The 14,673-nt window shown below is 47.7% G+C and overlaps 1 protein-coding gene across 1 annotated transcript; it reads left to right on the top strand.

Annotated features, from left to right (window-relative positions):
- Window positions 1–5,963: 5,963 nt before the first annotated feature.
- On the top strand, window positions 5,964–8,523 carry LOC145814683 (protein MAINTENANCE OF MERISTEMS-like). Its single transcript, XM_082911665.1, has 5 exons — window positions 5,964–6,611; window positions 6,738–6,899; window positions 6,994–7,587; window positions 7,670–7,768; window positions 7,977–8,523. Exons 1-4 carry the CDS (start codon window positions 6,105–6,107, stop codon window positions 7,745–7,747), a joined length of 1,341 nt encoding a protein of 446 aa, XP_082767791.1. The 5' UTR covers window positions 5,964–6,104; the 3' UTR covers window positions 7,748–7,768; window positions 7,977–8,523.
- The last annotated feature ends 6,150 nt before the right edge of the window (window positions 8,524–14,673 follow it).

Raw genomic sequence — 14,673 nt, 5'->3', positions numbered from 1 at the left:
TCTTGGAATGCGTGCCAGACTCCGAAAAGTTGCTGATTCTTTATTTTGCTGCAACAGAGAGTAGGAAAGGGGCATAGCAATGTATTTTCACAAATATATGTATACCTCGATCCTCGTGCCACCAATCACGCACATCGAGGCATGATGGCCGAGGAGTCGAATTGCACAATTTAATATGGGATGAATACACATGAAAACACAACAAGACCTAACCCCATCATGGATGATCCGGAGTGTCGGTGACTGGGGAATTGAGATACATTCCGTCACTCGGAGTACGAAATGCACCTCGTTTCTCGTGCCCGGGCTAACTCCTATCCCGAACACGATGCAAAATGCACGACATGCATGAATGCAACTAAGATACAGCCTAGCATGCACAATGCTATGAAAATGAGATGCCTCGAAATGCGTGCACACAGGCACGCAAACCGAGAAAATGACATACGCAATGCAAATGACATGGAAATATGATATGGGCTTATACTAACATGAGAGAGCCTCAGCCACACTCACATAAGAGGCCGATGGATGAAAATGAAGTGCCTCGAAATGCGTGCACACGGGCACGCAAACCGAGGCAATGGCATACGCGATGCAAATGACATGAAAAATGATATGCAAACATGCTAATGGAATTTCAGCACTGAAATGTGGGGAAAGCAGCCCCGAAATGAGACGAAAATACACCCGATGCATGGAATAGTCCCGAAATATGAATTTTGGCACCCGAAATGGCCTATAACTATACCAAACATGCACAATATGGACATGCAATGAAAAGACAGAAGCAAGGCAGCCCCAAAATAAGCACTTTTGCAGTTCAAAGCATGGCCAAACAGCAAACAAAAACAGGGCAGAACAAGCATACAAAAATGGCCCTAAATGTGAGGCAAAGAAACAACTCACAGCTGCTGACCCCAAACAGGTTAGGGGCCTTCTACAATATTGAAGAGGGGCCAAAAATATGATGTTTTTCAGAACTGTAAAAACCCCAAAAACAAACACAGGTATGGCTGCACTCCTATGCAAGAAAAGGGCCAAAAGGTGGCCAAAGAAGGAAGTGGTAGATGCAAAGCCCAAACAGAAAAAGACTCTTCTACAATATTGATGAGGGACCAAAAATAAGGCATTTTACAGTTGATTGCCGGACCCAAAACAGTATACAAGTATGCTCAAAATGCCATGCAAGATAGGGGCCAAAAGAGGTTAAAACACAAAGTATACAAAAAATTCATCAAACAGCCAAAGACCCTTAATGAAACATGAATATGGGGTCAAAATAAGACTATTTTCAGTTCTGTAAATCATCCAAAAATGGAATCAAGATAGGCTAACAAATCATGCAAAAATGGGGATTAAAAGAGAGATATAACATGAAGTGTATAAAATATGCCTCAAACTATGAAAAGCCCTTAATGAAACATGAATACTGGACCAAAATAAGACCTTTTCTAGCTCTGTAAAATGACCAAAAACAGAAGAACAATAGGCTGCCAAGTCATGCAAGAATGGGGACCAAAAGATGGATATAAAGACAAGTGGCACATGGAGGTCCCAAACAGTGATGAGCCCTTCTTCAATATTGAAGAGGGGCTCAAAATAAGCCTACTTACAGTTTACATCATGCTCAAAAACAGATCACACACAAGCTAAAAATATCATGCAAGAAAATGACATTCAAGAAGAATATTGAAGCAAGTGCAAGATGGGGGGGCTCAAACAGGGGAGCCCTTAATGAGACATGAAAATGAGCTCAAAAAAATGACCTTTTCAGTTTTGGTCGGAGCTCAAAACAGTAGGCATATATGGCTAAGAAATGTTGCAAAAATGAGCTAGAAAAGAGGGAAAGTGGACTTACCCTTGAAGGCCAATGCTTTTGTTGCTTCTTGGACCAACTTTGATGACCCTAAGCTGCTGGAATTCCTCCCCTTGCTGCTGGAATGGAGTGGTGGTGGTAGAGCTTGGTGGTGTAGAAGAAATGGTGGTGTAGGACTTGGAGGTTTTTGCTTGAAAGAGAGAGATAGGGGGAAATTTGTGTATCAAGGCTTGAAGACCAATTTTTCTAACCCCTATCACCAATGCCACCTGCTGGTTATATGGACAAAAAAGAGGGAGCAAAGGGAGGCAAAAGGTGGGGGAAAAGTAGGCAAGTTTTCCCCCACAAAATATCCCCCGGATTGAAATATTTTCTGGGGGATACAGCTATACAGCTGTAAAGTGTGTGTTGCAAGGAACATGGCCGGCCAGTTTTTGGAGCTCCAGGTGGCCGGCCGGCCACCCTCCCTAGCCGGCCGGCTAGGGGTCAAAAAGGTCAAGTTGAATTAATGGCCGGCCACCATTTTTTAGGGTCCTCCCATGTGTGTACAACACAACCCTGTGGTTAAAAAATTGGAAACTGTAAAACAGGAGGGACAATAAGCCACTTCTAGGGGGGGTCAAAAGGGTCAAGCAACATTAGTGGCCGGCCACCAACTTTTAGGATCCTCCCATGTGTGTACATCACAAATATGTGGTTCAAAGTTCAAGAAAAAAGGCCCAAGTTGTTCAACATTAGCTCGGAAGTGAGAAAAACGGGCGTCGGAGGGCGAAAATGGAATATAACTGGTTGCTAAGATAATTGCTGGCCTCCCACCCTCCAGTGACTTTCCCGGTGATGAAACAGAGGTACCTGCCAAAAATGAACAAAAACCGATGCAAAACGAATGTTCGGGGACCAAAACACACAGTTCGGGGTCCTGAAAATGGGCTGTTAAGCACCGAAAGTGGCATTCGGCCACGAAGTGGGTTTCTCAGACCCCAGTGTCCCTCAAAAGGGAGTAAAAAGGAAGTATGCCAAAAATCAGAACCAACGGAGATGGTTAGGCGGTCCCGAACCGAGGCACACGGCCAATGGTCCCGAAAAACCGGAAACCGGGCTCCGAAATGGGCAAAATGGCCTACGGCCACAAAATGTAGCCCACGGCCATTGAGAGATGGTCTACGGGACCTCTCCCTCCCCTCAGGAAAAGAAACAGAGAAAAATCGAGTCTGGTTCGCAAACCGAGGCAAGGCACAAAAGAAGGTTCGGAAGTCCGGAGGCAGGGCTCGCGGCCGTGACTCTGAAACTTCTGAACGAGCACATTATGCAACATCACCAAGAGCTCAATCGGTGACGTCTGAGTCTTAAGGTCGGTCAAAAATGGGGTGTCTACAGTTGCCCCTCTTTGACAGAACTCGGAAGTCACAAGTGACGAGAGTGAATGTCAAAGCCCAGAGACGATCCATTTTTGACAAGGCCGAAGACTTAGACAAACGTACAAGATAACACAGATGTGCCCTCAGGCATGCCCGCAGGCAAAGGGGGCAAAATGCAAAGTGATAATGCAAGAAGCCGAAGGTAACTCAATGATCGTGCAAATGCAGTAAGCTGTAATGAAGCAAGTATTCGCAAATAGATGCAACAGTTTTAAGCAAGAATGCAAAGCAACAACTACATTTCATGCAGTTAAGAATGCAGAGAATTATTCAATTCTCGTCGCGTCTCACACGGAGAAGATACGATACCTGCGCGATTCGTCTGGTCGCACCAGCCTCAAATGAACCGTACGTACAATATCGTGCCTGCAAAAGAGAGAAATTCAACAAGCATAATATGCTAACAACATATATTCAATGTGATTCCGAAAGTTTGACACACGCAGTGCCGATGAGTGAATGCATCGCAATGCGAGAAAGGAACGTGCGTGACAACGCATGCTCAAGCACAGAAGTATGACAATATCGAGAAATGTGCATAACAATGCAAGTATGTTCATGAAAATGCAAGTTACGTGCATGGCAGTGCAAAACGAGCATAAATCAAGGTGCCCGTTTGTTGCGAACTAACGAGCACGGAAACACGCGTTTCGGCAAAGGCGACTCGATCACGGCCTCCGATTCACTTCCTGGAATGGCTACAACACATTCAAAAAGGATACACTTCGATTTCGATGAATGATGATGAGACACATGTCAGAACTTGAAGCTGGAGTCCCGGCGGATCATTTCGCGACAGAAAGTGCACTTTCCTTGGACTTTTTTCAGGTCCCGGGAACTCCAATCTTCCTCAAAATTTGCAGAGAGCTAGGTGAGCATGTGGGGGACATGGCCGGCTGGTTTTATGGAGGATGGAAGGTGGCCGGTTGGTTTTCCAAAAAGGAAATGGCTGGCCGGCTGGAAAAGGTGGCCGGCCGGCCATCTGCCCAAATCCGAGGGCATTTTGGTCCTTTCACCTCCTTTCTTCATGCTCTCTCACCCAAACACTTTGAGCCTATAAATGCAGCCACGAGATCTTCTTCCTTTGCTTCCTACAACATTTTCTCCTCCAGATCTGAGCTCCACACGCGTTTTCCAACGTCCCACGCAAGTTGTTTTCGCGAAAATATTCAGTTTCAAGCACTTTGAAACAAGCAAATTTTGGCTTCGGGGCTTCTTTTCTCATTTTTGCCACTTGAGGTGAGTTTGTCTCAATATTTGGAAGATTTTCTCGGGAGTTGACTTTTGTTGACTTTTTCATTTCCCGAGAGTTGACTTTTGTTGACTTTTTTCCAATTTTGGCTCATTTTTGCTCATTTTTGCTCCTTTTGCAGATTTTCTGAAAATGGCAGGTAATTCTCCTCATGGAGGAGGTTTTTCGGGTGTCGGAGATGATTTTGATGCTATGGCTTTGCCCCCGAGGGTCCGCCCTTTTATTCCCGGGAGGTACGCTCCGCCAGGACATGTCCTTCCCCGTGCCGTTTTCCGTCATTTTACGGATTTTGATGAGCGAGCGCCTGGGGATCTACTCCTGCGGGAGCCAGAGCATCACCTCTCCCATGAGGTTCGAGAGGTATTTTACTTCATTTTCTGCATTTTTCGTACATTTCGTGCCTTTGCCATGCTTGAACACGCAGTTTAACTTATGACATAGTACTTTGCTTGCATCCTGAACATGTAGCTTAAGCGCTTGAATTTCTGAACACTCGGCTCATTAATTGATTGCGAGCGCACGGCACACATTAGTTAAGAAATGAACACACGGCTCACACACTGATTTGTCGAACACACAGCCCGAATTGAATGGCGAACATATAGCACATACAGACTTAGAGTAGAACACACAGCCCAAACTCCGATTTTCTAAACACGTAGCCCAGATTGATAGTGAACACGCAGCTCACACTAGTTGAAAGTTAAACACGCAGCCCAAACTTTAATTTCCTGAACACGCAGCCCAGATTGATAGTGAACACGCAGCCCACACTAGTTGAAAGTTGAACACGCAGCCCAAACTTTAATTTCCTGAACACGCAGCCCAGATTGATAGTGAACACGCAGCCCACACTAGTTGAAAGTTGAACACGCAGCCCAAACTTTAATTTCCTGAACACGCAGCCCAGATTGATAGTGAACACGCAGCCTACACTAGTTGAAAGTTGAACACGCAGCCCAGATTGATAGTGAACACGTAGCCCACACTGATTGAAAGTTGAACACGCAGCCCAAACTTTAATTTCCTGAACACGCAGCCCAGATTGATAGTGAACACGCAGCCCACACTGATTGAAAGTTGAACACGCAGCCCAAACTTTAATTTCCTGAACACGCAGCCCAGATTGATAGTGAACACGCAGCCCACACTGATTGAAAGTTGAACACGCAGCCCAAACTTTAATTTCCTGAACACGCAGCCCAGATTGATAGTGAACACGCAGCCCACACTGATTGAAAGTTGAACACGCAGTCCAAACTTTAATTTCCTGAACACGCAGCCCAGATTGATAGTGAACACGCAGCCCACACTTGATTTGCACGTAGCTTATACTGAACACACAGTTCATACACTTCACTCCTGAACACACGGCTCATTCATTTCATTGGCACACAGCCCATTCATTTCATTGGCACACAGCCCATTCACTTTATTCTGACACGTGTATTCATTCTGAATGCAGGTTGGTTCTCGCAGTGTACGGGGATATGGCTCCACTGCCGCGAGGGATTGGTATGCCGAGCTCCCGGAGGGTGTCCGGGATTTAGTAGACTTGGCAGGGTTCGGGGCCTTCTGCATTGGGTTATCACGTTGTCCTGCCAGGAGGACACTGATGGCGGCATTGGTGGAGAGATGGTGGGACACCACCAACTCCTTTCATTTTTCTGCCACTGGGGACATGACTATGACCCCCCTGGATTTTGCGGTATTGACCGGCCTGGACATAGGAGGTTGGTCCATTCCCTATGATGAGGACATGGGCGAGTGGGAGGCCGCCTGGATATATCTACTAGGGGCTCGCCCGCCTGTTGACAGGGCTTCTGGGAGGGTCCGGTATACTTGGTTCTCTTCCCACTTCTGGCGGGCGAAAATGGAGCCCGAGACTCCTGAGGAGACAAAGCAGTATGCCCGTGGTTTCCTTATGTTTCTCTTCGGGACTACTCTGTTTGCCGATAGAGGGAATACGGTCGGGCTATATCTGTTGAGCGCTCTGGTTGACCTATCACAGGTCAGTCGATATGACTGGGGTGGCGCCGGCCTGGCTACCCTTTACTGCTATATGAGCGCGACCTCCCGCGGGCAGGGTGATTTACTTGGCGGTTATTGGAGAGCCTGGGAGGTACTTTCTGTCCTCTTGATTTATATTTCTGCTCCTCATTACTTGTACATTGCACCCACAGCGCACTTTACAGTCTGTATTTTACTCTCAGCACTTTGTACTTACATTCTGCACTGCTTTTCTCAGTTATGGGTCTACGCATACTTCCCGACGTTAGGCCCAGAGTTGGAGGTGGCAGGGCTCCTCATGACCCCGTATTCACTGGTATTCGAGGGCCCGCACCGGCCGAGACCCCGAGAGACTCTCATTTATCTGCGACAGTATTTTGACACCGTGCGCCCATCGGAGGTACTTCAGAACCCTCAGTTCTTTTCCATTTTCATCTTTGATTTGCTCCACATATTCTTGATTTCTGATTGGTTTATGCACTTGTTATCCGCAGATTACATGGCAGCCTTGGGCACCCTTGGGTAATGGTCTCCGATTTCAGTATGCTGGAGGATCGGGCATCTCCCAGTACAGGGTCCTGCTCGAAGGACCAGTTGGCAGGGCATGGTTTCTGGGGGAGCGCTTTCTGCGCCAGGTATGGGGGTATGATTCTCAGGACCCTCCTGCAGCACCCCCAGTCAGTATGCGGACTGCTGATAGGCTCTCTCACCAGGAGATAGTCGGCGCTATGCTGGGTAGTGATGCCCTGTTACATCTCAAGGAGGGGGACTACGCCACTTACCGTCATACATATTTGATGCCTCCATTGGCGGGAGTTCGCACCCCGATGACGAGGTCTGCTGGTACGCCATCTTCGGGCCAGGCCCGGGCTCGGGCTGCAGACGCCCCTTCCACCAGCAGGGCTGGTACATCTAGAGGTGGGGGTAGACCGGTTCCCCCGATTCCTCCGACTTATTATCATCCTGGATGGCCAGACATGCCGACTGAGCTAATGGGATGGCAGTATGGGGCCACCTCTCTGACTCTGATCCCGTTAGAGCCTCCGATGCCCGGTGATCGATACGCCATTGATCCCGACTCACCACTGGTATGCTCCACTGTTTTTCATTCATCATTCAAACATTTAGACATTCCTTTATTCACTGATGATTATGAGCTCATATTTGCAGCCACCCCGAGAGTACGTGGAGGAGGTGGTTGGATTGGTGGCCACACTCGAGGGCATGGTCCTGCGGAGGGAGGCATAGTTGTCTATCGCGGGCATTCAGGTACCCTTCAGTTTTCTGGCATTTATCATACTTCTGATGACATGCTGATTTCTACTGCATCGATAGGCTACTTGTGTAGGGCACATCTGACACACACCCCACTTGTACACTGTGTTTACATGCACTCATTTCATGTAGTTTCTGCTTGTATCTGCATCTGATGTACACATTTGGACTGATGTATTTGAATTGGACTCTTTATTTTCAGATGCCCCCGATGTACGCTCAGCCGCCGGCCAGGCCACCTGGGTCTTCTTGGGGAGCTGGGCCATCTGGGCCTTTTCATGGAGCGGGGCCATCCAGGCCTTTTCAGGGAGCGGGGCCATCCAGGCCTTTCCGAGGAGCTGGGCCTTCCAGGCCTTTCCGAGGAGCTCGAGGAGGGTCCTCCCGCAGGCGCAGGGCACACGTTGTAGAGGCGGAGCCCGATGAGGAGGAGGAGGAGGAGGCCACAGATCGTCAGTCAGAGACATCTGCTGAGGAGGGGGGCTCCGGTCTTGGTTCCGGGAGTGGAGACGAAGCTGAGGGGGATCCTGAGGACGACAGCTCCGACCCGGATGACGATGGTGATGCAGAGGTTGTCCCGCAGAAGAGGACGAGGAGGGCTTCTCATCCCCGCTCCTGAGAGCACAGACGCGTCTGTTTTCCTGTTTTATTTATCTTTTTGCTAGTAGTTGTAGCACATTTGTACATTATTAGGCAGTTTATTTTCTGTAAAACTTGCCTTAGTCTGTAAAATGTTGTAACAAGCAAGGCATGATGGGATTAAACAGTTTTTTTGAAAAAAAGTATTGTATTTTAAACACTTAGCATCGTATCGCATCATTTTGCACCAAAATGAGATTGAATGGAAACGTGTATTGTGCATTTTGCCCAGTCAGGTAGTGAACCGACGCAACAACCTAACTTTCTAAGATATAACAGAATCTTAGTAAGTTTACAACTCGATAAACAAAATACAATAACGTTGACAACGCAAATAAAAAAAGACTTAACAAAGATTGCTTAAACAGAGAGCAATGACTCAAAAACACAAAACACGATAGCTCGACAAACAACTCGATAAGCAAAACGACAACTCGATAATCAAAACAACAACTCGATAAAGAAAACTCAACAACACAAAGTGTACTCCGGACGATTTGGACGAAGGAACGCATTCGAAACAGAGGGAAATGAAGGCCTTTGACTCACCTATTGCATGGAAATGCTTGAAACTTTCCCTTAGAGGGTAAAACAGGGCCAAAGGGATACACTGGAGCATGGCCGGCCAGTTTTGGGAGCCGGCCGGCCAATTTTATTGAGTGGAGGAGGTGGCCGGCCAGTTTTCAAAAAGAGAATGGCCGGCCAGCCAGAAAAGGTGGCCGGCCGGCCACTTGTTCCTGCAGCCATCCAGTTTTTGACACGTGTCCCCCTGAATAGTGTTCTCCCCTCTTTAAAAGCCCCAGCCCCATGGTTGATTCAATTCACCTCAGTTTTGCATCAGAAATGGAGGCTTTTCTTGCTGAAAACCTTACGGCTTGGATCGCTTCTTTAGATGGCTCCGAAAAGCTGAACTTCCGGGGTTTCGGCTTGAATGCATTGTTCACGCTAAGCCGCACTCCGTTGCACCTTCCTTTACTCCATGCCGCGGCGAGGTTTTGGAACCCGGTGACGCACGTCTTTAGCTTCGGCGGGCAAGAGGTATGTTCGACTTTTGAAGATTTTCATGTTTTGATGGAATCGGAAGGTCTTGAAGAGATCTTACATCAGATTCGCTTCGGTCATGCCCAGGCTTTGGGGCGGATGTGCGGACTCACCGCGCATGATGCTCGATCTCTGACCTGCAATGGAGGGCTGGACATCCTTGGTCTGATCCATCGCTTTTTTGACGCCGGTGACCGCAGCAACCATTATTGGCAAGGTTTTTGGCAACACGCCCTTTGCTTGTGCTTGTTGTCCCACTTTCTGCTTTCCTCGGGCTTCGGCGGAGCTAGCATTCGTCTGATCGAAGTTGCCCAAGGTTTGAGAGAAGGGAAGAGTTGCATTGCCATGACCTTGGCTGAGACGTTGATGGGCTTGGATGCTTTTCATCGCCGGGAGACGACTAGATTTGCCGGGAGTCCACTGCTGCTGCAGGTAGTGTTTCCCACCCCATCTTACATATGTATTTGCTCACATCACTCGGCCCTCAGGCTCGGTTTTTCTCACAAAACCCTTGTCTTACTTTTCTCTCATCATACATCTCTCTGTTCTTTATTCTCTCATTTTTCATCCCTCCCCAGGTATGGTTAATGGACAAATTACAGGTCGTGGACTCTTGCCCGGCCTACTCAGCTAGAGGCTATTTCTTTCGACAGCACCTAGTCAATGCCCTTGATGAAAGGTGGTGGTTTGACTGGATGTACAATTTGTCTGCAGATAGCATTGCTTGGCGTTGTCCTTGGCTTAATCTCCCGGCAATGAGCTATAGCATGTCCCAGCTGATCGGGATCCAGTTGATTGGTTTGACCCACTGTGTGTTTTACTTCCCGTTCCGGTTCCTGCGCCAGTTCGGTCATGATCAGATTTGCCCACCAGAGGGGATTGAGTACCCGGCTGCTTTCCCTGTCCGAGGCGCACAACTTGCGCGATATGCCACAGCATGGAGGACTAGAGAACTTCTGGCTCCAGCTCCCACTTTCAATTGCACTTTGTCAGACGAGTGCTTAGACTGGCTCAACGAGGAGGCACAGGTTGGGCCTAGCTTGGCGTCGGAGGCTTCGACCAGCTCTGGGAGGGGGAGCAGGGATGTTTGACTCGACTATGCCCCAAGTTTATTGCTTTATTAGTACTTTCAAGTTTTCTCAGTTATGAATGTAATAAAAAGCAATTTCAAATGTATGCAAGAGCAGGAGAACTCTGTTTTGAAATCAATGAAATTGAAGGTTGTGGTACTGAAAATTTTCCGCTTTGGTCCAAAAATGGTCTCAGTTGTAAAGAGATTAATTTGAACAAAGTCAACCTTTACTAAAACTTTTCAAAACTATTTTCGATTGTGGATCAGAATTGGACACGCCTAAGATCTGTCACTGAGATGCACAACCCCAGATCCCTGCAACTGGAAAGTTGCCCCTAGTTTGAAGAGTACCGCGGCACTGCATGGCAGCGGAAAGTTGCCCCTAGTCTGAATGATGCTGCACCGTCGTGGCAACGGAAAGTTGCCCCTAGTCTGAATAGCACTGTACCGGAGATCACGATAAATGCTGATGGATAAAGATGACTGAGATGGCCAAAATGGACAAAGTTGATCGGGGAAAAGTTTGTGGCTGAACTTCAAGGTGAAGCTGCCTACGTATCCCAAAGATGGGAATCAAGCCTTACGTAGTTCAGGCTCAGGTTCGCTCGGGTATTTTCGCTCTCCTTTTGCGCTCTAACTTTTGCGAAGGCCGCCCTTTGCGGGTTTTCGACCTTGCGAGCTCAGTTTTTATATTTCCAAATTTTTGTGCTCTAACTTTTGCCTAGGTCGCCCTTTCGGGTTTTCGGCCTAGCGAGCCTCTCAAGGATAATATTTCTTCAACTTGTCCATATTGATCGGTTGTGAGAACTCCAAGCCATCTAGATCCATCAGAACCACAGCTCCACCTGACCAGATAGCTTTGATGATGTAGGGACCAGTCCAATTATGTCTGAACTTGCCCCTTGGGTCGTGAATGGGAGCTCGGTTGTCCTTGAGCACCAAATCTCTTTCCTTTAGATTCCTGGACTTAACTTTCTTGTTGAAAGCCCAGGCAATTCTGCGCTAATAGCCTTGGACATGGTACAGTGCTTTCAGTCTTCTTTCATCAAAAAGCATGAGTTCCTCAAATCTGCTCTGCTGCCAATCTGCTTCGGCTATTTGACACTCGGCCAATACTCGTAACGACGGAACCTCAATCTCAATAGGTAGAACGACCTCCATTCCATAAACCAATGAATACGGAGTCGCCCCGGTAGAAGTTCTGATTGAAGTCCTGTAGCCCCACAGAGCAAATGGCAGCTTATCTGGCCAATCCCGGTAGGTTTCCACCATCTTCTACAGTATGTGTTTGATATTCTTGTTGGCGGCCTCGACTGCTCCGTTGGTCTGCGGCCGGTATGTAGATGACTTATGAAAAGCCATGGTGTATTTCTCCAACAAGTCTATCACTTCCTTCTTGAAGTGGGAACCATTATCTGAGATGACCTCGTTTGGGACCCCGTAGCGACAGATGATGTTGTTTCTGATAAATTTTGCGACGTGTGACGCCTTCAACACCGCATATGATTGGGTGTCGACCCATTTCGTGAAATAATCTATCGCAACCAGGATGAACTCATGCCCATTTGATCCCTTCGGGGTGACAGCCCCGATCACATCGATTCCCCAGACTGAAAATGGCCATGGCGAAGTCATGTTGTACAGCTTTGACGGCGGGATGTTCATGCGGTTTGCATGGATCTGACACTTGTGGCATCGCCGAACGAAACTAATACAATCCTCCTCCATGGTGGACCAGTAGTAACCCTGTCTGAGGATCTTCCGTGCCAGCATTACCCCGTTCACGTGTGCACTACATTCTCCTCCGTGGATGGCCTCCATCAGGCGCTTTGACTCTTCAGCTTCTACACAGAGCTTGTGCATTCCCAGATGGCCTCTTTTATACAGCTTTCCCCCACAGATGATGAACTGAACGGCCATTCTTCTGATTGCCCTTTTATCCTTGGCATTTACCCCTGGCGGGTATACTTCCTTTTCCAAGAAATTCCAGATGTCATAATACCAGGGGTTTTCGTCCTGAACTTCATCTATGGCAGCAATCGACTCGTAGGCTGGTGCAAACTTCTGGTCAATGACGACTGGACGCATCCGGATTCCAAACGGGATGTCTATCATAGAAGATAGAGTTGCCAAAGAATCTGCGAACCTGTTGTTCTCTCTTGGAAGATGAGCGAAGTTTAGCTTTTCAAACCGAGGGATTAGCAAATCCAAGATCTGGTGGTACATCATCATCTTTTCTTCCTTGACTTTCCAATCTCCGTTTGCTTGAGATACAACCAGGTTTGAATCCCCAATGACGTCCAACCGTCTTGCCCCTAGTTCTAGGGCCGCTTCTAGGCCGGCAATGCACGCCTCATATTCAGCTTCGTTGTTCGAGACTTTGAATCGGAGTTTGAAGGCTAGAGGGATACGGGAATTGTCGAGTGCTATCAGCAACACTCCTATCCCATATCCGTATTGATTTGATGCTCCGTCAAAGTACATCGTCCAATATTCGTCGTCGATATGCAAAATGGCTTCATCTGGGAATGAATACTCGACTGCTTCACCTCCTTTCGCTGGATGGTCGGCCAAGAACTCTGCCACTGCTCTTCCCTTAACTGACTTGCGCGTCACATATTTCAGATCAAATTCGGAGAGCAACAGCAGCCAACGAGCTAGCCTACCCGTAAGTGCCAGTTTCTCGAAAAGGTACTTGATTGGATCCAATCGTGAAACCAACATTACGGAGTGAGCTAACAAGTAGTGCCGCAGCTTCCTGGTAGCCCATACCAAGGCTAAGCAAGCTTTCTCGAGTGGAGTGTAGCGGGTCTCATAATCCAACATCTTTTTGCTCAGATAGTAGATGGCTTTCTCCACCTTATCTTCCGATTCTTGTGCGAGCATGCAGCCCATTGTAGTCTCAGTTACCGAAAGGTACAATATCAACGGCTTCCCCAGTTCTGGTGGTGACAACACGGGCGGGTTCTGCAAATATTCTTTGATCTGTTCGAAAGCTGCTTGACATCGGTTGTCCCACTGGAACTTCTTGCCTTTCTTCAATAGACCAAAAAATGGTTCACAAGTCAAGGTTAATTTTGAGATAAACAGTCTTATGAATTGCATTTTACCCAGAAAGCCTCGCACCTCCTTTTCAGTCATTGGTGGTGGCATTTCTAAGATGGCCTTAATCTTTGAAGGGTCGACCTCGATGCCCCTTTGTGTAATCAGAAACCCCAGCATTTTCCCTGCTGTGACACCGAAAGTACATTTCTGAGGATTTAGCCGCAACCGAAATTCTCTGATCCTTTGGAAAAACTTTTACAAGGCGGTGTAGTGGCCCTCTCTTTCCTTGGACTTGACAATCATGTCGTCCACGTACACCTCAACCTCTTTGTGGATCATGTCGTGTAATATTGTGGTCACGGCCCATTGATAAGTAGCTTCGACATTCTTCAACCCAAACGGCATTACCCGGTAGCAGTATGTTCCCCACGGGGTGGTGAATGCAGTCTTTTCTCTGTCTTCTGGTGCCATCACTATCTGATTGTACCCTGAGAAGCCATCCATGAATGAAAGTAAGGCATGCCCTGCCGTAAAGTCCACTAACTCATCAATGTGCGGTAAGGGAAAGTCGTCCTTCGGACTAGCTCTGTTCAAATCCCTGAAATCCACGCATACCCGGATCCTGCCGTCCTTCTTCGGCATTGGAACGATGTTGGCCAACCAAGTCGGATATTCGGATACCTGCAGGAAGCCTGCGTCGATCTGCTTGGTGACCTCTTCCTTAATCTTGAGAGCCCAGTCGGGGCGGATCCTTCTGAGTTTTTGCTTGACAGGTCGGGCCTCGGGGTCAAGGGGGATCTGATGCTGTACAATCTCAGGATCGATCCCAGGCATGTCTTCGTAGGACCACGCGAAAACATCTTTGAAATCTTTTAGTAAAGCGACTAAGCGCTCGCGTTCCTCCGAAGACAGCGTGGACCCGATCTGGACCAGTCGCGGGTCCTCCTCAGTACCAATGTTCACGGTAATGATTTCATCAGTTAAGGGTTTGACAAATCTCTCCTGCTCCTGCTCAATCAAACGTTGCAAAACTGGAGGAATTTCGTCCTCGTCGTTTTTATCAAAATTTTGAAAGTCTGAGTTTAAGCAATAAATTAAGGGCACA

The sequence above is a fragment of the Camellia sinensis genome, unplaced genomic scaffold (genome assembly GCF_055761805.1).
Source record: "Camellia sinensis isolate YWXY unplaced genomic scaffold, ASM5576180v1 Unanchor12, whole genome shotgun sequence".
Classification (NCBI taxonomy): Eukaryota; Viridiplantae; Streptophyta; class Magnoliopsida; order Ericales; family Theaceae; genus Camellia; species Camellia sinensis.
The sequence above is the reverse complement of the archived record's forward strand: the minus strand, read 5'-3'. Positions and strand labels throughout refer to the sequence as shown.

What these genes read in the sequence shown, in the direction of transcription:
- LOC145814683 (XM_082911665.1), top strand. Translation starts at nt 6,105, where the DNA reads ATGGCGGCATTGGTGGAGAGATGGTGGGACACCACCAACTCCTTTCAT. An exon ending in ACACCGTGCGCCCATCGGAG is followed by an intron (nt 6,900 to 6,993) that starts GTACTTCAGAAC and finishes TGTTATCCGCAG; the next exon opens with ATTACATGGCAGCCTTGGGC. An exon ending in TTGATCCCGACTCACCACTG is followed by an intron (nt 7,588 to 7,669) that starts GTATGCTCCACT and finishes TCATATTTGCAG; the next exon opens with CCACCCCGAGAGTACGTGGA.